A 24,981-nucleotide genomic window follows, 5' to 3' on the forward strand; every position below is an offset into this window, starting at 1 on the left:
CGGCCCCCCCAATGAGCACGGCTCCCTTTCAGGTCAGCGGCTGAGTAGGTCACGAGGCCCCCGCAGGCGCCGGAAGGCGTCTGGGCAGGGAGGAGGGAAAGGACACGTGGAGCCGGGGGCGGGGAGCCCCAGCACTGGGCGCATCTGGCGACAGCCAGGACCCTGCATTGGAGACCCACCCCCCCCCCCCCCAGCCAGCTCGGGCCTTTGGGAGCGTGGGGCTCAGTCTGGACCTCCCATGGCCACTGGCCACATTCCACAGCCCCACGCCGCCAGCCCTGACCCGTTAGCCCAGCCTCGGGAGCCCCGTCCAGACCGGCAGCCTCCTGCCCCCCCCAATTCAGCTGGGCTCGGGCCCTTTCAAACCTAGGGGCACATGAGCCCCTGTGGCTGCCCGGAAGGGGGGTGAGGCCTGGCCCCCTGTGAGGGGGGAACGCAGGAGAGATGGCACAAGGGCCCATCCGTCTGCTCAGCCCACGTGCACACGCCCGGAGGGGGAGCAGGGCGGGCCCAGGGGCACCCGGAGGAGGGTCCCCGGAGAGGGGCCGGGGCCGTGGCCAAGCGGCAGGAAGCGCCGCCCTGCAAGCGCCACGGAGATGCGCTAGAAGGGGCCATTTCTGTCACGGAAGGAAGCGGCTTCCTGCTCCGGGACAGCTGCTGCAGTGTGGCGGGGCCTCACGTAGGGCTAGCACCCCCAGCCTGTGCCTCGGTTCTCCCATGCGGCTCACCCGCCATGCCAGGCGCCAGCTGTGGGCCAGGAATTCCCCGCTCGGGGCTTTCACAGCGGTGCCAGCGAGCTGGGCACGGCCGCGGGGTTTCACTTCTCCAGCAGGCGGGGCCGTGATCAGGTACTGCCTCCCACGTGCTCCGAAAACAGGCGCGGTTGGGCGTCCTCGTGACCCTGCCCCCTGCTTGGGGGCCGGCAGGGGGCGAGTCTGCCACACGTCCCCGGGGATGCCAGTCCTGGCCCTGCCCTGGAGCCACACAGCTCGCCTTTCCCTGATCCTCGCAGCTGGCACCTCCCCCAGGCTGAGGGCCCTTAAAGCCAGGCACTGCGTCCCCGCCCCACGGCCCATCAGAGCCAGGGTCACTCTGCCCCTCTTTATGCACACACTGGTTAGCTATCCGCCCACTTCTCCGGCCCCCTTACTGCAGTAGCTCAACACATCACAACCTCTGAGGCTGGGCAGTGGGGTTACCCCGGCTGTACAGACGGGAAACTGAGGCACACAGACGAAGATACTTGCCCAAGGGAACCAGGAGGTCCCCCGAGTCCCAGTCCAGTGCCTCTAACCACTAGCCCACACTTCCTTCGCACACAGCAGCGCCTGATCTCAAAGCACTTTGCAAAGCCCCCCCCCCCCCCGCTCACAGTCAGGGAACTGGCCACTGGGGCAGGAGCAGAGCTCAGCTCCGGGGGCACAGGCCTGGATTCACCGCAGCCTGGCTTCTCGCTGTCGGGGGGATAGCTGCCCAGACGTGAGACCTACCCGGAGGTAGATCGCCCCACCTCTGCCTGCCGGCGGGTTCCCGCCCTGGCCTCTGACGCAGGGTCTGGACTCTAGCTCTGAGCCAGCCTGGCAGCGCCCATCTTCCAAGGGCTGGTTCCTCATTTCTGTGGCTTCCCCTCTCCGTGGCAGCACGGCCCTTTGTCACAGGGATCGCAAAATAAAAACATCAGGGGACGCTGGGTGACCTCAAGCAAATCTTCCCCCAAAGACGGCTGGGAATGCGGAGGGCCCCTCGCTCGTTTCTCTGTGCCGGGAGGAACCGACTCGCCGCACCAGCCACTTCCCCATGGGAAAGTTACACTCGAGACGTTGGGGGTGGCAGGGATCGGGGGGAGGGGAAGAGGGTGAGCGGGGAGAGGAATACTGCCCCCTGCTGGGTGGTGGGGGAGAGGGGGGAGAGGAATACTGCCCCCTGCTGGGAGGTGGGGGAGAGGAATACTGCCCCCTGCTGGGTGGTGGGGGAGGAATACTGCCCCCTGCTGGCTAGGGCAGGAAACGGGGGGGGGGGCAGTATTCTCTCGTATGTGCGCGAAGGAAGTGTGGGCTAGTGGTTAGAGGCACTGGACTGGGACTTGGGGGACCTCCTGGCTCCTTCAGTCCACCCTGGGCACGGCTGGCCTGACACCCCCCCCGGAGGGCCATATGAGGCAACCTTGGGCACACTCAAGGGGGTGAGTTTGCTCAGAGTCCCTCCCAATGCACAGCGATGACCCCATCAGCGCCTCCCTCCGCTAGGGTTACCGGGGTGGGGCTTGTGGGCTGGTCACAGCCTGGGGGGCTTGTGAGCTCTTTGGGGCAGAGACTGGCCGCTTGCTGCCGAGCACAATGGGTCCAGGCACTACCCAAGATATAACAGCCAGTGGCCGGCCTGAATCCCAGGCAACCATGAGGGCTGGAAATGGCCACAATGTGCCTTTCCGGGCGGCGGCTCGTGCCAGCTGACAGCCAGGGACTGAGAACTTGGCCTGCTGCGGGAAAACGTGCTTTGGAGCGGCAGCCCCCCGTGCTCGTGTAACACAAGGGCTCGGTGCACCGCTGTAGCGTGCAACGACTCCCCTAACGGCACGGGGACCGATGGCTACCAGGGACGAGGCATCACTAGCCACGCGGAGGTGAGCTTGGAGCCGAGCCACGTTGCAGATTCCTGGGTGCCCCCTGCGAGAGTTAGGCAGAGCGTTTTGGACGGAAACGTTTCCCCCCCTCCAATGCACGTCTGTCAAAATCCAAACGTTTTGTGGGACTTTGGCGTTTTTCTGGGGACGGTTTCATCAAAGAGATCGGCCTTCCATGCAGCGTGTAGTTCCTGGGGACTTGGCTAGGCCAGAAAAACACGACTCAATGTTCCCCGATGCGTACATGCAGATCCTATCAACCACGGGCCAATATCTGTAATTCTATTCCAATGTTTTCACTTCACCCAAACAAACCGGCTTTGCCTTGCCGGAAGGAGACGCTTCAGCGGTCTCGGGAATATTCCAGAATTCCTATCCCACCGAGAATTCCCTCTTCTCTAGGGTGCGATGGAAGCCAATGCTGAAACAGTAGAAATGGCATGGAACAGACGTTCGCCCTTCCGTCCAGCTCTAAAACGGACCGTTGTCACACAGCAGCGCGTGGTCTGGGCTCACACCCCTGGCTCTGTCTTCTATTCCCCAACAAGGGGGAGTAGGGAAGAAAAGGGGAAAGACCTCCCCCACCCCCCTGCCTTTAAAACTGCAGGTGGAAGGGTACCAGCCAGGAGGCGGTGCACACAGGGACAACCCAAGCAGCGGGTGGGATGGTGTGCGTACAGCACCAAGCACAATGGGATACCCAGGCTGAGCAAGGCCTGGCCCGTACGGGAGGGAGGGACAGTGGGTCATGGCTCCTTCAGTCCAGTCCAGTTTTAAGCCCCTTCACAAGCCTGCGGTCCGTACACTGCACGTCACAGCCCTGGGTAATGCAGCTCTTCCCACTCCCAAAGCACAGGCCCTGCCACTTGAGCTCCTGGAGAATCTCCTTATGCTATTAGCAACACAGGGCCTATGACACACAGTGCTGCAGAGCCAATCCCATGCAGTAGAGGGCAGCAATCCTCACCCTAACCCATTCAGGAAGCCTGCTCTGCACTCCTATTCGGCGGTGCTGTTATGGTGTCGGCTCTGCCAAGCTAAGCAGCACCCAGTGGGTTAGCGCTTGGATGGGGGACCTGACAGACCAGGTGATGCAGAGGTAGGCGTGGCTCTGAGTCAGTAGGGGCTGTCTCTCAGGGTAGACACTAGAGGCCCCATGCAACCAAATGGGGAGCGTGACCCAGAGCACTGGGTCTGGGAGGGACCTGCACCTGGGGGCTGCCTGCATGCTAAGCCTGATCACAGGGTCCAGGACACTTGAGGAGTTAGCCTCCTCGCTCCCATCAAAGCCAGGGTGAGTGAGAAGCCAAACCCCTGTAGAAGCGGGGTGCAGCGACCCCAGCGTGCACCCCATTACAGCTGGGGGTGTGCAATGCTGAGCTCCCCCCAGGCAAACAGGGGGAGCCCTTTCCAGCTAAGGGAGCACTCGCCCGCCAGCTGGGCACGTGCCGGCAATAGCTCCCGACCGCCAGGTTAAGCGGCTGGAGGGCTCTTCAAGGTCGCTGGGGCTGCAAGGCGAGGCCAGTGCTGGCTCCAAGCTCCAGTCTATCACACGCAGCCCCCTCCCAGCGCCCCAGCTCTGCCAGCGGATGGAAAGGGGGCCTGGCGGGCAGCCAGCGCGGCCGGTCTCCCGGACACTGCGCCGTTTGTAGCTGTCCGGACAACTGCTGGAGCACATGGCGCGGGAGGAGCACCGGCACGAAGCTGGCTCCCTCCCCGCCTGGAGACAGATGATGGGGGGAGACAAGGAGCGCAGTGTCGCCCTGGGCCGAGCCCAGCCGGCCATGCGGAAAGAGGAGGGGGGGGGCAGGACGGAGCTGCGAACTTCCCTGAGAGGTGCCGCGCACCCGCTAGCCGCTCACCTGGGCTGGCATTCCAATGCACCGTGTCCCAGACATGACGCAGGGTGGAGATCCCAGGCCCTGTGCCTCTCGCTTTGGAATCCGGATCAGCCCCAGCCAGCCCTCCATCCCGTCTGTACTGCTGCACTGGCCAAGAGAGGTACCCCTTGTGCCTGGGAAGGCCGCAGGAGAGCTGCAGTAGCATCCTGGCCCCTGGCCATCTATAGCTGCGGCTGGGTTTCAACTCTGGCTACCCCTTCGCGCAGGGCCCCGGACACAGCCGCACTGTGCCAAGCCCCCCGCAGCAGGGGCCGTGCGGAGCCCTTGGCGGACGCACAGGATGCTCTGCAGGGGGGCCACACTAGGGCCGGGAAGGGAGAGATCCGGCCTGCGTGTGCGGCACAGACATTCCTCTCCGACGGAGCAGCACCGCCGAGACACACACTCCCCTGCTCCCAGCCTGCCCCTCGACCTCAGAGCAACTCCGGCTGCTGTCTGCCCGTTCTGGGTCTGCGGCGTGGAACGGCCCGGCGCGAGCGGGCTGCTGGACTCAGCCACCAGCGGCCGGGGAACAAGCGGACCCCTATGGAAAGGGCAGAGATGCCGTGCCCCTGAGCTGTGAGTTCGCGAGGAATTAATTGGCGGGGGCCAGGGAGATCGGTCCAGGAACAACGCCCCCCCGGTGCGGGCTGGGAAGCAGACACCCGATGCCTGGCGGGGGGAGAGGGCAGCAGCTGTGCAAGGCCTCTGGGAACAGCATCAGACCCCAGGGACACAGGGCTCACCATCAGTCCTGGCCACGCCGTTTTTGTGGGTGGATGGGGCAGGGACACAGGGCTCACCATCAGTCCTGGCCACGCCGTTTTTGTGGGTGGATGGGGCAGGCACAGGACACAAGAGGGGCCCTTCTGCGTAGTTGGGGACTGTCACCCCATGTGCCCCTGAGCCAGGGTAGCGGTCGTGTTACACATTCACAACGGGAAGCATTCAGGGCACCTGAACCATCCCATACAGACCCCTAGTTCCGCAGGGGTAGGAGCCGCACCAGAAAACTCCCCGTCACCTGGCGGGCACGGCCAGCAGGAGCCAGCCCATTCGCTGGCACTAACACGCAGGGAACGGCATTGGTTGCTCCATTGCAATTGGTAAGCGCCTCCCTGTCCTGGAGTGATCCCAGTGACAACCCATGAAAACGACACCCATCCCTAGCTCTTACCCAGCCCTTTTCATCATGGTCATGTCTTGATCCCCACACACCCCTGGGAGGCAGGGCAGGGCCACAAGCCCCACTGGGCAGATGGGAAACTGAGGCACGGCGGGATTAAGTGACTCTGCCAAGGACACACAGGAAGGCTGTGTCAGAGCGTGGAATTCAACACAGGTCACCCAAGTCACAGGCTAGAGCCCTAACCACCAGACCATCCTCTTTTGTGAGCCCTGAAACAATCACAAAGCTGGGCAGAAAGGATGTGTGGCAGGAGTGTCCTTGATATTTATTATTCTCCGTAGACCTAATTCTATCCCCAGATCTGCCACTGGCCTAGTCAAGTTGTTGCCTCTCCCTGTGCCTCAGTTTCCCCATATATATAAAAGGGGGATAATGATTCTGCCCTTTGCAAAGTACTTGGAGAGCTACAGATGAAAATGCTAAGTAAGAGCTAGGGGTTCTGACTCCCCAATTAATCGCTGGGAGTAACCCCAAGAAGAGGCTGAGAGAGAGGACAGGTATGTCGTTGAGTGTAGACTCCATAGCTACCAGTGAGTGTGGCCAGACCAGCTCCACTGGCCTCTTTGAGATACCTTCTGACACATGCCATCAGCCTGTGGAACTCCCTGCAACCAGATTTCAGCCAGTCACAAACTTGCAGCCATCCAGACAGGACCCAGAAATGAGCCCAATGTGACTGAGGGGGCCATTAAGCCAACATGAAAAAGGACAATTCTGAACCCTAGGTGAAGAACCTACGTAGGAGAAGTTTCCCACAACTATTCAGCCTCATCTTGGAGGAACGGAGAGACCAGGAAATCCAATTGGCTCGCAACTGCTCCCCTGCCCAGAAATGCAGCAGCCCCACCTGCACAATGGCTTTCCGGGTCTACAGAAACCACCCAATACGTGATGTGCCTAAACATGTGCGTACAGCACCTAGCGCAGCGGCTCTAGTCTAGGACTGGGGCTCCTTGGAGCTGCCATAACACCCCTTATAAATAACATTCAGGGCCCACCGCAAAGGAGCCTGAGTCCAGGAGAGACCTGGATAAACGGTCTCCTTTGAGAACCCCCAAGCAATTCACACGCTCTCAAGATCTGGGTTCAGGAGCCGCGCCGGCGTTCCCACAGCGTGATGCCATCGCCCCGGCTGGGCTCACTGCTACTGCCGGAGCTAAGGGACAATTCCATTAGCACCGCAATTTTCTGCGCTGGCTTCCCGGCAACCTGCAAAAAGGGGTGGTGGGGAATGGGTCTGGCCCCCTTTTGCTTCCTTGTGGTCACTGGGAAAGTCAGGGATTGTCTGCTCCGGAGGACTCACGAGCGTGACATACACACACACGGGCTGGAGCCACCCACCCACGCTGGAGCCAGCCAAACCCTACAGCTGCCAATGCCCCTCCAACACACAGCCCTGCCCCCATGGTCCCACAGCTCTGCCCCCTAATCCCTACTCACAGCCCCCTGCTAGTCCAGGCCAGGGCCATATCAATTCAACTCATCGCTTCTTAGCTCACTTCCTAGAAATCTACAACTCTCTGACTCATTCCAAGGGGAGACTGGAGACCTCTGACCTGACTACACAAAACAGGCATTTCCACAGCTGCAAAACTTCCCCTGCGGCCGCATGAGAGCAACTCCAGAGACCCCTCACCAGGCGTGGCCTTGCCTTTGGGTAGCAGGGCCTGAGCTCCGCCCCTCTGGCTCCTGACACAACCCCGAGGACGCTCAGACATAGGGCATGCACGTCATGGAGTGCAGACTCCATAGCTACCAGCCTCCCAGGCCACTTGGGGATGCTTTCCGGCACAGATAATCAGCCTGTGGAACTCCCTGCAACTAGATTCCATCCCGCTTCTCTCCCTAGGCTCTAGTAATGGCCTGCGGTCACACCCCTTTGCCTGTAACCATGGCACTGAGCAGATGTGGACCGCCCCCTCTCCTCCATTCCTCGCCCCATTGGTAGGATAAGAAAAATCTCAGCCTGAGAGTCCCTGCCACCCGGCTGCAGCAGCCCCTCTCCCCGGGGTCATCCCAGACCAAGACGCCTGGGGCTGGAAGATGCTCAGGACATGCAGGGCATTCTCCCATCCCCCTGCCCGGCATGGGGTACTGCCCCCTGGCGGGACTGTGCCGCAGTCAGGGAGTGAGTTCCAAGGGCCTCTTGCTGTGCAGGGTCCTGTACAGCCCCGAATACGGCCCTGCCCCCCTAGCCTGGGCGCAGCCAGCCACGGGACCATCCTGTCGCTCATCTGACCAGCAGCTTCGCCCCTCCTGCAGCCCAGCCCAAAGCCCTGCAGCACCCCAGTGTGCCCTGCGCCAGTTCTGTTCCTGTCTCTGCCACCTACTCATTCAAATCACAGCCCCCCCGTCCGTGCCTCAGTTACCCCTTCCTTAACTGGGGGATGAGATGAACAACGACACCCCACCTCCTCCTGCATGCCTCCTGTCCCCGCATGCTGAAAGCACATTCTGTGAGGTGCCGAGGGCCAGGGACTTCGGGGGGGGGGGGCACGTCCCAGGTCTGCACCCCTCCTGCAGCAGTCTGAACAGCCTGGGAACTGGGACAGCCTCTCATCGCAGGGATCCGACTCTCAGGGGTCGGCTGACCGCACACGGCCCCTGCCAAAGTCACCTCCTGCCCATCAGCCTGATCCCCGCTGCCTCACCTGCGCACGGGTTCCCGTCTCCCGTGTGTGCCCCCTTCTCTGCTGCGGCCGTCAGCCTGACACCCCCACCTCCACCTATCCAGGCAGGGCCCCTGCACTGGCCCCGCCTTCTCTCCAGGTGGGCCGTGGCCATGCACACCTGCCGGCCCCAGCCCCTGCTCCCCCCATGGCACGTCCGTGTCAGCTTCTCACCGAACTCCCGGCATGTGTCCCAGGCAGGGGCCATGCCGACGCCTGTGTCTCCTGCTACACCAAGCAGGCTACCGGTGCTCAGGTAATCCAGGGGGCTGGCGATTCCTGGGGCTCTCCTTCCCCTGCCGCCGTCCCCCCTCCCCAGTGCTCTGGCAGGAGCATGCCACCAGGAGCTACACATTGAGACTGCTTCCAGGTGCAGGCTTGAACAACCCCACCCTGTCAGCTTCCCCTTAGCAGGATGGCAGGGGGCCAAGTTACCAAACCTCCCGTGAGCGTCCTCGCCCGGCTCCTACCCCGCATGTGCCTCGGCTGGGGAAGACCAGCCTCAGCAGATCCCACGGGCAGGCTGCTCTGCTGCAAACAGGAGACGCAGGTGCAGCGAGCAGGCCTGGGGTGGGGAGACAGGGGGTGTGCCTGCAGATCCAGACTGGGGGGGGGACAGCAGAGCTGGGAGGGGAGCGGAGGTGGGCCCGGGCAGAGCGGAGGTGAACGGTGCGGGCGGGAGCTCTGCAGGCCAGGCTCCAGGGGCATCGTCAGGGCATGGGCCTGGCTTGCACAGGAGAGCAGGAAAACCCAGGCTGCAAGGCCAGGCACGGCCCACTTCCTCCCTGCAGAGCCTGGCTCAAAGGGCAAGCACGGAACCATTTGCCAGGGTGAGCCTCCGCGATGGGTTGTGTGTGACGCTGGCCCCCAGCAGGGGGCACTGCGGCACGCCTCCCCGGCCTTGCAAGGCAAGTCACCTCCAGAAGGGAGAAGCACCATTCGCAGGCCCTTGGCACTCGGTTCCCCGCCCCCTGGGAATTAGTGGAGCTCAGCCGCCTCCCTTTGCTCACCCCTGTAGAGAGGGGCAATGCTGGGCCTGCTGCCCTGGACTGCACACAGCCAGGGGCAAACACCCCCCAAGCAATGCCCAGGTCCCGTGCCGGTGGGGAACTGGTGCCCAGCTGGTTCGAGGATACCGGTGCACAGGGAGGGCTGCCAAGCGGCCTGCACTTCTGCAGACTCCTGCTGGATGTGGGGTGGGGGTCTTGGGTGCAGGCACGCCCGCAAAGGGGGAGCAGGCGGGAGAGGCGTGTGGCAGGCTCCCAGCAAACGTGCGCAGGGAGTCCTTCCAACTCCCCTGGGGGCGCCCTCAACACAGAGGGGCTGCAGGGCCCGCGCCTGATTTCCTGCGGCCACCGCGGCCTGCAGGGAGCTTCACCCCAAGCCGCTGGTCCGACTGGCACCCCAAAGCCACAAGGGGCAGGCACCCGTGGGACTCACCCCCGCAGAGGGGTGTGGTGCACAGCGATTGTCAGGGCCGCTCCGGGCCGGGGAGGCAAAGTCAAACTCAGCGTTCAAACTCCACTTCAAACTAGTCCAGGCAACACCCTGCAGGGAGCGATTCTGCCCCAGCCTTCCAGGGAACCCGCTGGCCCGGTGATTCCTCCCAGCCCTCTTGGCAGGCAGGGCCGGACTCGGGCGCCAGGACTGTTGGGGGTGTTAGTCAGAGCTCTGTCTGCAAAGCCACCTGCCCCCCTGAACTGCCAGAGTCCTGCCCCGGGGCCAGAGCAGGGAGCAGGCCCCCAGCAAGAGACCAGACTGCAGGGTGCCCACAAAGCTCCCCCATCCCGAGCCAGCCCCTGCCCCTAGCGCCCCACACCGCCTGCCCCGGTGCAGGCAGGGGCTTTCCAGCCCAGCCAGCCTCCTGCCCGTGGCTGGGCCAGCTCTGCCTGCAGCACAAGCCAAGCAGCAAGGCAGCTCGCCCCTTCCCCAGCGATTGCAAATCCCTTCTCTGCACCGCTGGGCTGCCTGGCTCGCGCGCCTCTTGCAACTTGCTGAGCTATTGCATTTCGCGGAGGGGCGCTTCGGAGCCGGATGCAACCGCGCTCCCCGGGAAGGGAAGCCGCGAGCCCGCTGCACGAGCCAGGCAGAGCTGCCTGCACCCCCAAGCCCAGGACTGCAAAGGGGGGGGGGTGTGCGCGTGTGCAATGGGGGGGGGGCGTGTGCAATGGGGGGGCTGCAATGGGGCGTGATTGTATCGGTGCAGATTTTTCAAAGAAAACATTTGCCGCTTCCTTCCTCCCAGGGAGGTTTTTTCTGCGCGTTTCCCGACACGGCCGGTTGCAAACGGGGCTGAACCCAACGGGGGAGTTTCCGCCCGGCTGAGGAGCAAATCTGAGCCGCCGAGGGGAAGGGAAAACTTCGGGAAATGCGGCCGTTGCGGCGCAAAATGGGACGCGCCCCCGGAGGCCGCTTCCCGGCTTCGAGCTCCACGAACCGAGGGCTGCACCGCAGAATGGCAGCGCGCCCTTTGGGGGGAGGGGGTCCCCCACCCGCCTGGGCTTCCAGCCCCGAACCCCGCGATCCCCGAGCGCACACGGGAGGGGGCTGTCAGAGCGACCCCCACCGCACCGCACCGCACCGCCCTGCCGGAGCTCAGCCCGCCCGCAGGCGTAGGACGGATTCCCTGGTCACCCCCGGCTGCAGGGAGGGACGCCCAGAGGCGACGGGGATGGGCGCTGCCCCCTTACCTGCTGGCCAAATGCCCCGACCGGAGCGCCCGCCCCGCTCTCTGCACCGGGGCGTGCAGCATCTCCGCCTCTGCCCAGCCCGGCAGCGCTCGCGTCCCGGCCGGGGAGCCGCCGCATGCAGTGGGCGAGAGGGGACAGCCGGGAACCAGCCCCTGCCCGCGGTCCTTGCTCCTCCCCCGCGCGCTCCGCGCTCCTTAAAGCGGCAGTGCCCCTTTTCCCCCCGCGCCGCCGCCCGCCCCGCAGCGGCCCCTTTAACACCCGGCGCAGGTACGGCAGACAAAGGGCTGCTGCTGCGGCTCCGGGGCTGCGGCCCGAGAAGCCCCCCGCTGGGGCAATGGGAGCCCGGGCTGCATCCCCCCCCCCAGCCGGGGCAGCGTCCGCGCCCAGCCCAGCAGCCCCACGCGTGACACGCACAGCGCCCACGGGCAGCGTGGCTCTGCGGGGCCGAGCAGCCGGGGGGCTTTGTTCTGTCCCCTCCTACTGGGGTAACCCAGGTCTGAGCCGCTGGCAGTACCCCCTCCCCCCACTCCCCTGCTTCTCATACTGACTCCCATGCAGCCCCGGAGAACCAGGGCACTGCTATTATCCCCCCTTCATCAATGCGGAAACTGAGGCACAGAGCAGCTCAGCAACAGGCCAACAGCCACACAGGGGGTGCACGGCAGGGCAAGGAATTGAACCCGGCCTCCCATATCCCCCGGCAAGGCATGGGTCTGTGCAACCCCAGCTAGCAACAGAACCTTCCCCCTGGCCTTATGACTAGCTGCACAGCCACAAACTCGCCCCTCTCCTCCAGCGAGCCAGGGGGGGACCTGGCACCAACAGGGTTAAATCCAGTGGGTCCCCCACTTCACTTGAATCTTGCATGGAGAACAATACCTCGGTACTGGAAAAAGTTCAGAAAAGGGCCACATGATTAGAGTTATGGGACAGCTGCCATAGGAGATTAAAGAGACAGGGACTTTTCAGCTGGGAAAAGAGGAGACTAAGGGGGGATAGGAGAGAGGTCTATAAAACCATGCCTGGTGTGGAAAAAGTAAATAAGGAAAAAGTAATTTGCTTGTTTCCATAACACAAGAACTAGGGGCCACCACATGAAATTAATAGGCAGCAGGTTTAAAACAGCAATGGGAAGTTTTCGTCACACAAGGTACAACCTGTGGAACTCCTTGCCGGAGGATGCTGTGAAGACCAGGACTTTAACAGGGTTCAAAAAAGAGCTAGATAAATGCATGGGGGTTAGGCCCATCAATGGCTATTAGCCAGGATGGGCAGGGAAGATGTCCCACGCCTATGTTTGACAGGGGCTGGGAATTCAGAAACGGGGTGGGTGGGTCTCTTGATAATTCCCTGTTCTGTTCACTCCCTCTGGGGCACCTGGCACTGTCGGCAGACAGGACACTGGCCTGGATGGATCTTTGCTCTGACCCTGCCTGGCTGCTCTGAAGTTCTTACATCCTGCTGATAAGGCTACCCCTTTTTCATTGCATCCCCCCCCCCCCCCCACACACACACACAGTGCCCATAGCAACCTGCCGCCCATTCTGACCCAGGCCAGCTGAGAATCATGGACCCAGTGTCTAGAGAGGTGCAGTCGGATCCCACCCTGGCTCTGTCCCCTCCAAACTAGGCAACCACCTTAGGATGCTCAGGGCTTGGAGCTGGCCCTCCGTGAGGTCACAGTCATACTCTAACTTCCAGCAGGGCTGGATACCAGGCTCCCGGTGTGAGCCCCGGCGGTGGCGTAGGCAGGCTGAAGGGAGACGGACCCACGGGGAGACACGTCAGGGGACCATGAACAAGGAGGGGTCACTGGTGTGAGGGAGGAGAGATGGACAGAGGCTGTCGGCTGCTGCGGGGGCTGCAGATGACTCTCACACAAATGCAAACGCAACAGCTGGTTTGGGGCTGCTAGCCAGTGTCTGGGGCAGGCCCCTGGGCCCCCTCCCTCCTCACTACGCCGGGGACAGAGCACAAGATCCACACGGAGGACCCCGCAGCTCGGACTGGACTCCGCCAGGTGTCGTGTCTCCAGACACGCGCAGCGCCAGGCTGCCCCAAGGTTCTGATTTTCAGCCTTGATCTTCAGGAGAATCCTGGGTTTGCAAAGCTAAAAACCCGAGAGTCCCACCAGGGCCCTGGAAGACCATAGACTGGATCCTCCCCGCCCTCTGCTCCCTCGGGAGAACCGCTTGTGAGCATGGGGGCACAGGCAGCCAGCGACCTGATGGGTCTGCCAGCCTCTTCCACTGCCCCCTTTTGACATCTCTGCCTAGCTCCCCCATCCCTGTATCTCCAAAGTGGGGCACCCAGGCCACGATGGGGGAAGTGCACAGCAGCTGGCCTGGGGAAAGGCGGAGAGTGGGGGTCGCGGCTGCCCCGGCTCCAATGGCTCTGCCAGGCCTTACAGCAACCCAGCCTCTTCACACCCACAGAACGGCGTGGAGCGGGATCGTGGCGGGATCCTGCCCTAGCGGGGTAGAAAGGAACCTGGGATCTCCGCCTTGTCCTCTGCAGCCCTACCCCTCCCACTTCTTGCAGGGGGGAGTGTCTGTGGGTCGAGCTCCCCAGCAGGGTGTGAGGGGTTCACTGAAGCACAAGCAAAGCCCTGGCTGTGAGCCCCGCAGAACAGGCCCTGTGGCTGGAAAATAAGTAACTGGGCTTCCCTGGGGTCAGCAGCGGGTCTCTGCTCCTGTCAGTGGGGCTCGGCTGTGTTTACCAGGGAGCCTGGGGAAGCAGGCAGGGCGGGGTGGGCCCCGCTGTCAGCTCAGAGAGGCAGAGTGCTCCGATTCGCCAGCAGCGCGCCAGTGCCAGTGCGTTAGGCCTGCCGGCACGTGTCCAGGGCGTGCCCTGGCCTAGGCGTGTGGATACCATGTCAGGGTACGCGGGTGCCTGCAAGCACGCGCAGGGGGGATTGCATACAGGCCTGCATGCACGCTGGCTGTGCAAGCCCATGGACGTGTGCATGCGGGGGTACATATACATACACGCTGGCCTGTGGGGGCGTGAGCCATGTCTGCGAGGGTACACGCCTGCCTGCAGGGCTGTGACTTATTGCCGCTGAAGGTGCTGGCATGACAGCCCCGGAAAGCCAAGTCCTCCCTCCGGTCCTGCCTGGCACGGGGCAGTGCGAGCTCCCCACACACACGGCCCCGCTTCCACGCCAGTTCAGAGCCGGACAACCCCCTGGAGCCCTGTGCTGAGACTGCTCACATGGGGGCCGGTGATTTCTGCAGTCCGGACACTTGTCCGTGGGAAACTGGGCTCAGACTCCCACCATAGCACACGCCCCTCGGGGGGCAGCAGCATCCGCTCCTACCAGCGAGGGACAGAGTCCCCCAGCTCCCCGGCTCTGCAGCCCACACCCCCCTCAGCGCGCCGCTTCTCGGTACCCGCAGGCGGGAATGAAGCCACCTGGGCTGTGGCACGGCAGCAGCGCCAGCTTCTCTGGCGCTGGGATATTGCTAACACCCAGCAGCCTCCGGCGACACCGAGCAGAGCCGCTGCCTAGTCAGTCTCTCCCCTGGCGCAGGCCTCTGAGCACTGCCCTGGGATGTCAGAGTGTGCTCGGCCCAGAAGGCCGCTGGGACACGAGGCGGCGTAGGCAGTGCCCGCTAGGCGAGATTGGGGCAGCAGGGGAGCGCGCACGACCGGCAGACGTAATCGCTCCGCCCAGCTCTGCCACTAACCTGTTGGGTGACCTTGGGCAAGTCACGCCCCTCTCTGTGCCTCAGTTTCCCCTCCCACCCTGCGTTTGCCTTGTCTGTTTCCATCATAAGATATCCAGGGTGGGGCCTGTCTCTCACTAGGTGTCTGTACAGCACCCAGCACAACCAGGCCCTGATCTCAACAGGGGGCAGGGGGCCCACACCTTCACCCGCTGTAATGCACGCTGCTCTAGTAACGTACCGTCTGGAGTGCGTCAGGGCTCTGCCCCTTGCTCCTAGCACTACCTCTCAAAGCACTTTGAAAAGGAGATCAGGATCATCACCCCCCTTTTACAGCTGGGGAAACTGAGGCATGGGGTCAGCCAGCACGCCAATGGCAGAGCTAGGATTAGAACCTCAGCCTCCTGAGGCACGATGCAGTGCTCTACCCACTAGGCCCTGCTGCCTTTTCTAATTAATGGGAGTCACAGAGGCGAGGATAAAATCCCCACCCGGCTCCCATCCTGACTTTGAAGTGCAGTGGGGAACGTGGAAAACCAGGACTTTATTCAGCCGTCTCTGTATTCTAATTGCATCCTACAGCGGGTCACCCACATCTCTCCTGCACTTCATTCTCCCGAAGAGCTGGGGGGAAAGTGTCACACAGGCGTTGTTACATGGGGCAGCAACTCCGGTGGCCCAGAATTCCTCCCGTCCTCAGTGAAATGCAGCCACCTCTGGGCAAGGTGGAAGCCGTCTCACAGCGCACTAGAACGGGCGCCACAACGAGTCAAATGACGGAACTTTGCCCGTTTCCCCCAGGAGGCTACTCCACGATTTGACCCCGTTCAAGGACATTCCCACCCCCCGCAGGCAGCCTGTCTCCTGACGTCTCCTTGTGTACAACCACCACATCAGCGAACTGCGTGGCTGCTCTGCATGCACCACCCAGCCACTACACACGCCAGACACTACACACGCTACACACGCCAGCCAGCCAGGCCCAGACTTCCCAGAGATTACTCTGGAACAGGCTGCATCCTTTAGCATGCCCCTGGAGCAGTGTCTCTCTCCCCGCCACAGCATATGGTTCTCTCCCACCCCCTCCCTTCCAGCTGGCAGGCTGCCCCCTTCCCCCGCCCCCCCACAGCTGGCGTAGTGGGGCAGAGCTCAAATGAAGACGTCGGAACCTTAAAGAGACGGTGTCAGAGCCAGGAGAGCTACATGGGCCATTGGCGGCCCCGGGGATCAGCTGTCCTCTAGAAGTTTGTAAACACACCCGCTCCCCCCCCCCCACCCACCCACGTGCCGGACATGGCCAAGAGAACAGCTTACTGCCCCAGAAGACCAAAGGGGTCTCACTGGGTATGTCTACACGACACAAGGAAGATCCAACCTCAGAGCCTTCCTTGATGGGTTTCAGAGCCTGGCTCCAGCCCTAACATCCACACTGCTGTTTTTAGCCCAGCAGAGCAAACTCTGGGAGCGTACAGCAGCTGACACAGGCTCGGGCATGTGGTTGGTTTTTTTTTGCTGTGCAGTCAAACCCGGTGACTCCCCAGAGCTGAATTCCTGCATCGGCCGTGTGCTCATGTACAGCGGCACTAGTTTAATTTCACAGCACCGTCAAAGCCAGGTCAGCTAGACTGGGGCACACCCGTGTGTAGACGCTCTTGGTTCTACTGTAATTGATGGGGCCTGGCTGGTGCTCCGATACCAGGGTGACAGGCACCGATCTCAATACAGACGCGGACCGATTTCAGCTTAGCTTGAAATGACAAGAATCGACGTCAGCCAAACCGGAACAGGATGCCGTCGTATCAGAATAAAGGGGGAGCTTTCCCCCATCCTGCCACTGAACTCACAAAAGGTGTGACTGGACAGCCATTGTGTTAATTCAGGGCGTGAAGCAGCTCTTAGTCCGTCACGGGTCCGTGCCTCAGTTTCCCCATGCATAACAGGCAGCTTTGTGAACCTTACGCAGCCCAGTGCATAGATCTGTATAATGGTAACAGTGCAGCTGAGACAGGGCCCCGCTGTGTAGGTAGTGCACAGATGCAGCCAGCTAGCTCCCGCCCCAAAGAGACAAGAGGCGAGGCGGGCACAGAGAAAGGAAGAGACATGTCCCATAAGAGGTGAATGACAAAGGTCCTAGGCTCCAGGCCAGGATCTTACCCCCTAGGCCGCACTGCCTCTCCCTGGACTACTCCTCCCTCCCCCGCACTGTTAGCAGCACTAGGATGAGGAAGTCGAACAGAAGACCTGGCCTGGCAGATGCCTGGCCACCGTTCAGAGCCGCGGCAGCACGGGGAGGGACGAGCCGCCGCAGCCCTGCGCATCCAAGCTTGCGCGGAAGGAATCCCGAGCCCCGGCGCAGTTCTGCATTCTGCCCACGCGCCGCCGGAGCCGAGCCCTTTGTCTGCCGCGTAAATCAGCCAGCTCCATCGATCGGGCTCCGGGCAGAGCCCCGGCCTGCTGCGATCGCCCCGGCGGGGCGGGGGAGGGCAGCGAAATCGGGAAAGGAGCGGTGAGCGGCCGGCCCTAACCCCCAGCCCACAGCTGTTCTGTGCTCCTCGGGTTCCGTGCGGCCAATAGACTTGCATGTGGGTCCCGCCCCACCCGCCCCCAAGTAGCGGCCTCTCCTCTGGATCTCAGCGGGGGGCGCTGGACGGTGGCCAGGGGAGCCCTCTGGGACACCCCCCTGATGTATTTGGAAGAGGATCAGACTCCAGAGAGAGGAAGACGGCTCCGTCTCCGGCCTCCAGCTCAGGGGCGAGACATCGCCAGCGCAACCCGGCTCAGAATCCGGCCCTTCGGCTCCGCCACGCTCCCGCACACGGCCTGCTTGTCACAGCCTTTGCAGCCCGGGCCCGCCCGCATGCCCAGGCAGGCCACAGTGGACATGCGGGGCAAGCGGGGCAGGGACCCTCTGCCTGCGACCTCAATCACCATCAAGGCAGAGGCAGGACAGATATCGGGCCTGGGCACGTGGGCTGGCCAGGCCGGGTGCACCCCACCTGCCCCTGGGATGTGGGGCTTTTCTGGGAGGACAGGGCATTTCGGAGAACCTGCCCCTTCCCCAGGCTGCTGCACAGCGAGGAGGAGCCTGACTCGGCTCGGTGGCTGGAAGCCAGGGCGGATTTTCACAGCCTCCTGGCTGCGACAGCTGGGGCACACGGCAGCCGGGGACACCTGTTTAGCATGGACCTGAGGCTTTGCAGAGAACTCTGCCTGACACTCGGATTGTGTGTGTGTCTATGAGCGCTCACACACACTCACACACATATATACACACAAACATGCACACACCCACACACATATACACACACAGGCACACATACACACACATACACGCAAACATGCACACACAAACACACATATATACACACAAACACGGACACACCCACACCCATATACACACACACACACCCATGCACACACATACACGCAAACATGCACACACACAAACACGCACACATGCACACACATACACGCAAACATGCACACACACAAACACACATATATACACACAAACACACGCACATGAACACCCAAACACATACACACATGCACACACGCACACAAATACACAAGGCACATAGACACCAACACACGCACACACAGAGTCCTTGAAATGCCGAGCCTTCGCTCCCCAAACATCTCGCTCCCCCCAGAGTGCTAACAAACGGCAAATCGGGGAACGCTCCACGTGCCGAGGATCCTTGTGCATCAGGCAGCACAGAGCCCGCCGCACCCCTCCCGGGTGTGACAGACTCTGGACGGCTTGGCCCTTGGGACTAGCACACAAAGCTGAGGTCCCATCCCTTGGAGTCTGCCTGGCTCTGTAAGGCATGTCCCCTCCCACCCCGCACGCCCTGAAATGTCTCAAACCGGGCTCCCGGTCACCAGAGGCTGCTTTTGCAAGAGGAGGCTTCCAACGCCTCCCACGTGCTCAGTGGCGCGCAGAGAGAGAGGCCTGGGGATTTCGAGTCAGCGGTCCCTGCACTTCTGAGCTCCGACAACTCTTTTGAAAAGCTGCCCCGGGAGCAGAGTAGCCCCTGCACCCCCCACTGTGCTAGGGGCTGGCCCAGCACCTACCGCGACAATCCCTGCCGGATCTCACTGGACAAGAGAGACAAGGGGAAACTGAGGCACAAAGCGGCGACGTGGCTTCCCCACCAACCTCAGCTCAGCGGCAGAGCCAGAATCAGAAGCGGAGGCTCCTGACTCCAGTGACCCACCCGCTGGGCTCCACTCCCTTTCTCCAGAGTCCTCGCCCAGTCCAGGTCTCCTCCCGGCCGCGCACAGGGCCCCCCGCAGTAGCAGCCCCCACGGGTTCGGTGCTCCCTGCAGCAAAGGCAGGGCCTGAGGTGGGCTGGGGGACTCAGGAAGTGAAAGGGTTAAGGAAGTCATGTTTGCATTCAAAAATCCTGCCAGGAGGGGAAGGGGCTGGAGAGGCAGGGGGGGGGGGGTAATTTGCTAGAGAGCTGCTAGCTTACCCACTAGGGGGTCTGTGGCTGGAGGGAGGAGCAAGTGGGGGGGTCATTAGCCCCCCCACTCATGTCTCTGGCCATTGGCTGAGAGGGAGCCAATCACATTCAAATGCCCGGCTCAGCTGGGCTAAGAGGAACGGTTAGTGCTTTGGGGAGGAAGGGCAGAGTTGGGGGGGGCTGATCACTCAGGGTCCCCAGGGAGGGGATTTGGCTGTTTCTGGCCCAGCTCTGTTGTGAAATCCCCACCTAGCCTCCAGGCCATGGCGGGAGGGGAGGGGGAGAAATTCCTCTGCTTCGGGTTGGCGTCCTTTTGGAAACATGGCAGGGGTGGTGCGAAATCTCTGATTTCAGCTGACTCTGCTGCCCTAGAAAACACCGCAGAGCCAGAAGTGAACCCAGATCTGCCTGCTCCCAAACAAACGGAGTAGAATCTCCAGTGGCGGGTGCGTAGACCGGGGCTCTGACACATGGGTGAGCCGCCCAGACGTCACCCCCTCCTTGGATCACACGGACACCGGGATGGGCGGGTCCTAAACAGGTCTGCAAGCCATTGCTGCTTCGCCGACACGCCTGACTTGCAAAATATTTGGTCAAAAAAGGCGGGATGGTAACGAAATGCCCCGCACACCGAGGCTTTCAAAAGGAAACGTTTCGTGGGGTCGGAGTGCAGCGCTTTGTTCGCAGAGGCTGGGAACTGTTCGTTACGAAATGAAACATGTTGGAACTACCCAAATGAAACGTTTCCTTGGCCCCAAACCAACTCGTCTCTCTGGATCATTGTTTCACGCCATTTGGGGAGATTCTGACTTTTCATCCCCATTTGGGACAGGAAACCCATTTGCAAGGTTGAATATCCCCCGAGGACGGGGGAACCACCTGCCGCCCAGCCCCGATGCCTTGCGCGATGGGTGAATCCCCGCTTTGGGGAAGCTACCCCCCGTCCATGGGAGCCCCGAGTCTCCCGTGGCCGAAGAAGCCCCCACGGGCCTGCCCCAGCTTTGCTGGTCCGAGCCACCCCAGTCAAGCCAGCTGTGCTGGTTGGCCTGACACCGAGGTCTCCCCGAGCCACCCTGCACCAGTCGGAGCTGAGCCCGTGCAGACTTCAGGGGAAAGGGGGACTGAAGATGGGGCCTCGGAGAGGTGGGGGAGGCATGGGCAGGACCTGGGTGGGGCCATGCCATGGGCTAGGGGAGGCTTAGCCTCCCCCGCCCCCGGCCTTTGGTACCCACTGACAAGGCCTGATGCTCAGCGTCTAGGCAGATTTCTTAGTGCATTGTTGACCTAGACTGGCCTGCTAGAAACCCCCACCCAGCCCTGCCCCTCCACCTGAGGGCTCCCCCTTTCTGCTGCTGGAGTCCCCCTTCCCTCCGCCTGCCTGCCCACCCTAGCCCCTAAGCATGGGGGGCCAGCACAGAGACGCCTGGCCCCTGAACACAGGACTGGTGGTGTGTGGGTGTGTGCCCCCCAGTATCCCCAGCCCCCCCTTTCCCAGAGCACCAGGTGGCGTGGCCTCAGCCCCCCCAATTCCCGGCTGCAGTAGCCCCAGCAGGCTGCCTGCGCAAGGGCCAAGGGCGAGGGGAAGCAGGAGGGGTCTCGGGGAGGAGCGTGGCCGCACTGGGCTGTTTAGCGAGGCCCAGCCTGCCCCAGCCAGTAAGACGGAAAGGCCTCGGTGCTGATATGGTTCAGTTCGGCGCGTCCCGCAGGCGGGGAGAGGGGCTGTGTCCGGGCCGTGCTGCCTAGTCCCACACTGGGGCAAGCCAGGGATGTGACATTCAGGTGAAGGAGCTAATCCAACAGTCGATGGCCACTCGCGAGAGCCTGTAAGTGTTTGCTCGATGACTGGCACCAGGTGCACACGGCACCCTCCCGCGCCCCACGCCGGGCGCTTCCTCCGCAGCCTGGAGACGTCGCCCCCCTCGGCCCAGAGGGGTTTGGCCTGGGTGTCCCAGCCTGGCTCCCACTTCCAGCCCAGCCAGGCTGTGCCGCAGGTGCTGGTGGTTAATTGCAGCCCCCACCGGTGTCCTGCCAGAGAGGACGATGCAGGCCCCGGGATCTGCATCCCCTGCTCCGAGCAGGATCCCGACTCCCCTAGGAACCACACTGCTCCAGCCTTTCTGCTGCGCAGCCGGCCCTCACAAAGCCTCTGGGCAGGCAGCCTCTCCTCCCTTCCCCCCGGGCTGCCCGCCGAGGTCTGCAGTAATAGCGGGGTCTGATTTCTACGGGGAAAGCTCTGGCAGGGAGGGGAGGCCCAGACGAGCCCGGCGCTTACCCGCTTGTGGCCATGACCTCAGCGGCAAATGTGAACCATGTGGCGTGGCTGTCGTGCCACGCAGAACTGCTGAGGCCAGCGCCCCAGGAGAGCAGGAGCCCGGGTATCCCACAGAGCCACGCTGCCCAGGGCCCATCCCCCCTCGCACACAGGGAAATGCCTGACAAACCGACACGCGGATAGAACAGCCATATTCAGATAGGGAAACTGAGGCACACCAAGAGGCGTGTCCAGCCCATGCACACACAGAGCCTGGACTGGCACTCAGGACACCCCGCCACCGTGCCCCGGCTCTCCCCAGGAAACCTTGCTTCCCCCACTCTCCCCGCAGGCCTGCCGGCTCTGCTTTGGGGCTCTGAGCCGGCGTCCAGAGTCTGCCCTTTCCCCCAGCACCACGGCCCCACTGTCCACGTGCTCCCCAGCTCACGGTGGGGGGGGAGGGGCAGGGCAGTGCCCGGAGCACCGTGTGCAGAGCCCAGCCATGGCTGGCTCCTCACAAAGCGCCAAAGAGGCTCCCGCAGTGTAGCTTGTCCAGCCACGCGCAAGGGCTGGTTGAGAAATCCAGCTCTCCCAGGTTCCCTGCTGTCTGGAGCAAAGTGTTTGTCTCCTTTCTGCATGCACTGGGCTGGCTCTGTCACTGCAACAGTGACACGTCTCACCCAGGGGTCGCGATGCACTTTAGAAGGGGAAACTGAGGCACAGAGAGTTACACAGTATCAGACAGCAGCAAAGCGAGGGCCAGGCTCCAGGGCTCCTGACTCCTAGCCCCATGGTCAGTCCACCCACTGCAACAATGACACGTCTCACCCAGGGGTCGCAATGCACTTTAGAAAGGGAAACTGAGGCACAGAGCCGTGCACAGTACCACACCGCAGCAAAGCGAAGGCCAGCCCCATGGTCAGTCCACCCACTGCAACAATGACATTTCCCACCCAAGGGTCACAAAGCACTTTAGAAGGGGAAACTGAGGCACAGAGAGTTACACACTATCAGACAGCAGCAAAGCAAGGGCCAGGCTCCAGAGCTCCTGACTCCTAGCCCCATGGTCAGTCCACCCACTGCAACAATGACACGTCTCACCCAGGGGTCGCGATGCACTTTAGAAGGGGAAACTGAGGCACAGAGCGTTACACAGTATCGGACAGCAGCAAAGCGAGGGCCAGGCTCCAGGGCTCCTGACTCCTAGCCCCATGGTCAGTCCACCCACTGCAACAATGACACGTCTCACCCAGGGGTCGCAATGCACTTTAGAAGGGGAAACTGAGGCACAGAGCCGTGCACAGTACCACACCGCAGCAAAGCGAAGGCCAGCCCCATGGTCAGTCCACCCACTGCAACAATGACATTTCCCACCCAAGGGTCACAAAGCACTTTAGAAGGGGAAACTGAGGCACAGAGAGTTACACAGTATCAGACAGCAGCAAAGCAAGGGCCAGGCTCCAGGGCTCCTGACTCCCAGTTCCATGGTCAGTCCACCCACTGCAACAATGACATGTCTCACCCAGGGGTCGCAATGCACTTTAGAAGGGGAAACTGAGGCACAGAGAGTTACACAGTATCAGACAGCAGCAAAGCAAGGGCCAGGCTCCAGGGCTCCTGACTCCCAGTTCCATGGTCAGTCCACCCACTGCAACAATGACACGTCTCACCCAGGGGTCGCAATGCACTTTAGAAGGGGAAACTGAGGCACGGAGCCGTGCACAGTACCACACCGCAGCAAAGCAAAGGCCAGCCCCATGGTCAGTCCACCCACTGCAAAATGACATTTCCCACCCAAGGATCAGAAAGCACCTTAGAAGGGGAAACTGAGGCACAGACACTTGCACAGTACCATACCGCCGCAAAGCGAGGGCCAGGCTCCAGGGCCCGACTCCCAGCCCTGCGGTCAGTCCACTTGACCGAGCTGCCCCCCCTCCAGCAGGCCTGGGACAAGCACTGGCCAAGCCAGCTGTCGTGTGCCGAGCTGCCCTGGGAAGCGCTTTCCAGGCGGGGGGCAGCTCATGTTGTGGGCGTGGGGGGGGGGGCTGTCCAGGGACTGTTCCCCATTAGGGGGAGGCTCTCCAAGGAGGATCTCAGGGTTGGGATTTTCCATCTGCACATCAAAGGGCTCCAGGCCTGGAGGGGCCTCCCCTGATTGGCTGAGCAGCTGGGCGTGAAAGCCAGCGGGGCAGGCGGCTCAAATCACTTCCAGCCTTCGCGCTGCCAAGGGCCCGCCCCCCCTCGCCGTGCCCGCTGTTTATACTGGAGGAGGCTGCCCCCAAAGCCACTTCCAGGAACTCCAGGACAGAAGCTGCGTCCAAACCTCCGGCTCCTGCGCCGCGAGCGAGCTGACAATGGCGGCGTTTCGCACGGCGCGGGCATGGGCCATCCCGGTGCTACCGCCAGGGCACGGCAGCCGGGAGCGACGCTGCCCACCCGGCACATGGGTTGCTGGGAGCCTGGCTAGAGCCATGGGCCCGATCCTGAGCCAAAGGCGGGGGGGCAGCTGCTCCTCTCATCGGATGGCTCTAGCGCCCCTTCCCCTTGCTAAGTCCCCAGGCAAAGATTGGGACGCTTACAGCCCTCTCTATCGCTGACCGGCCTTTTCCCCCTCCGCCTCCCTTCTTTTTCTGCTTTAAACGGTCTCCTTTCTGCGCCGCTCACCCGAAGAAGTGGGTTGTGTCCACGACAGCGCACGATACCATCTACAGCCGCTCCCCGAGTTACCAACAAGTTACCAACACTTGGTCCGTAACTCGAAGTGTTCGGAATTCGGATCCCATAGAGTTACATGGCGACCGCGCCGTTCGTAAGCGCGGATCGCCGTTCGTAACTCGGATCCGCATTTCCGACCGCTTTGGTTGCAAGTGTGGATGGTCGTAAGTGGAGGCGGTCGTAACTCGGGGAGCGGCTGTATATTTTGGCATCTCTCCGGTGCTACAGGACCACAACTGGCTTTTTTTCAGTTAGGCCATGTCTACACTAGCAAATGATTTCGGCACAATGACATCGGACAATAACTCCCGATTTTACAAAACCGAAACGAGTCCGAGGCAGGCTCCGTTCATGGGACGTAGCGCCCCAGCAAGCGCCAGGGAATAAATTCGTTTGAATGATGCGGGGGAGGCGTCATTTCAAAATAGCGGCGCCGCAGCGTCCACACGACTGCTGTGTCGAAATGAGCGTTATTCCCCGAGGAAAGCGGGCGAGCCGGTCTCGAAGTCAGCGGCCCGGTATTTCGAAATGACGGGCTTGGCAGTGTGGAGGCTCCGCTTATACCTGCGCCCTGAGGGGGGTTATTTCGCAATGAAGTCCTAGCGTAGATCAGGGCTTACAGACTCAAACGGCCGCCCCTCTGAGACCCTCCTCCTTTAGCTATCGCTGGCGTCAGGGAGGAAGCCAGGCCGTGGGGTGGTTGCAAGACACATGCTTGGAGCTGTCCCAGGCCGGAGGCAGACGCTACACAGATGTCTCACGAGCCCTGACCCCTGGGTGATGGCCTGCGACACCCCCGGCCCAGGCTGGTGTGACAGCATGTGCTG

The 24,981-nt window shown here is 62.1% G+C and overlaps 1 protein-coding gene across 10 annotated transcripts in view; it reads right to left on the minus strand.

Moving 5' to 3' along the window:
* The window catches only part of NAV1 (neuron navigator 1), a 227,319-nt gene that overhangs the window by 27,949 nt on the left and 174,389 nt on the right, over nt 1–24,981 (minus strand). Inside the window, exon 1 of one of the 10 annotated variants that reach the window (XM_075910192.2) lies at nt 11,052–11,251. The exons of the other annotated variants lie outside the window; for them this stretch is intronic. Coding sequence (XP_075766307.2) covers nt 11,052–11,113 — 62 coding nt within the window. The 5' untranslated portion in view covers nt 11,114–11,251. Of the gene's footprint in view, nt 1–11,051; nt 11,252–24,981 lie in introns of those variants that run through there. 10 annotated transcript variants of the gene reach the window in all.

The sequence above is a fragment of the Pelodiscus sinensis genome, chromosome 27 (assembly GCF_052426305.1).
Source record: "Pelodiscus sinensis isolate ZL-2025 chromosome 27, ASM5242630v1, whole genome shotgun sequence".
Lineage (NCBI taxonomy): Eukaryota > Metazoa > Chordata > Testudines > Trionychidae > Pelodiscus > Pelodiscus sinensis.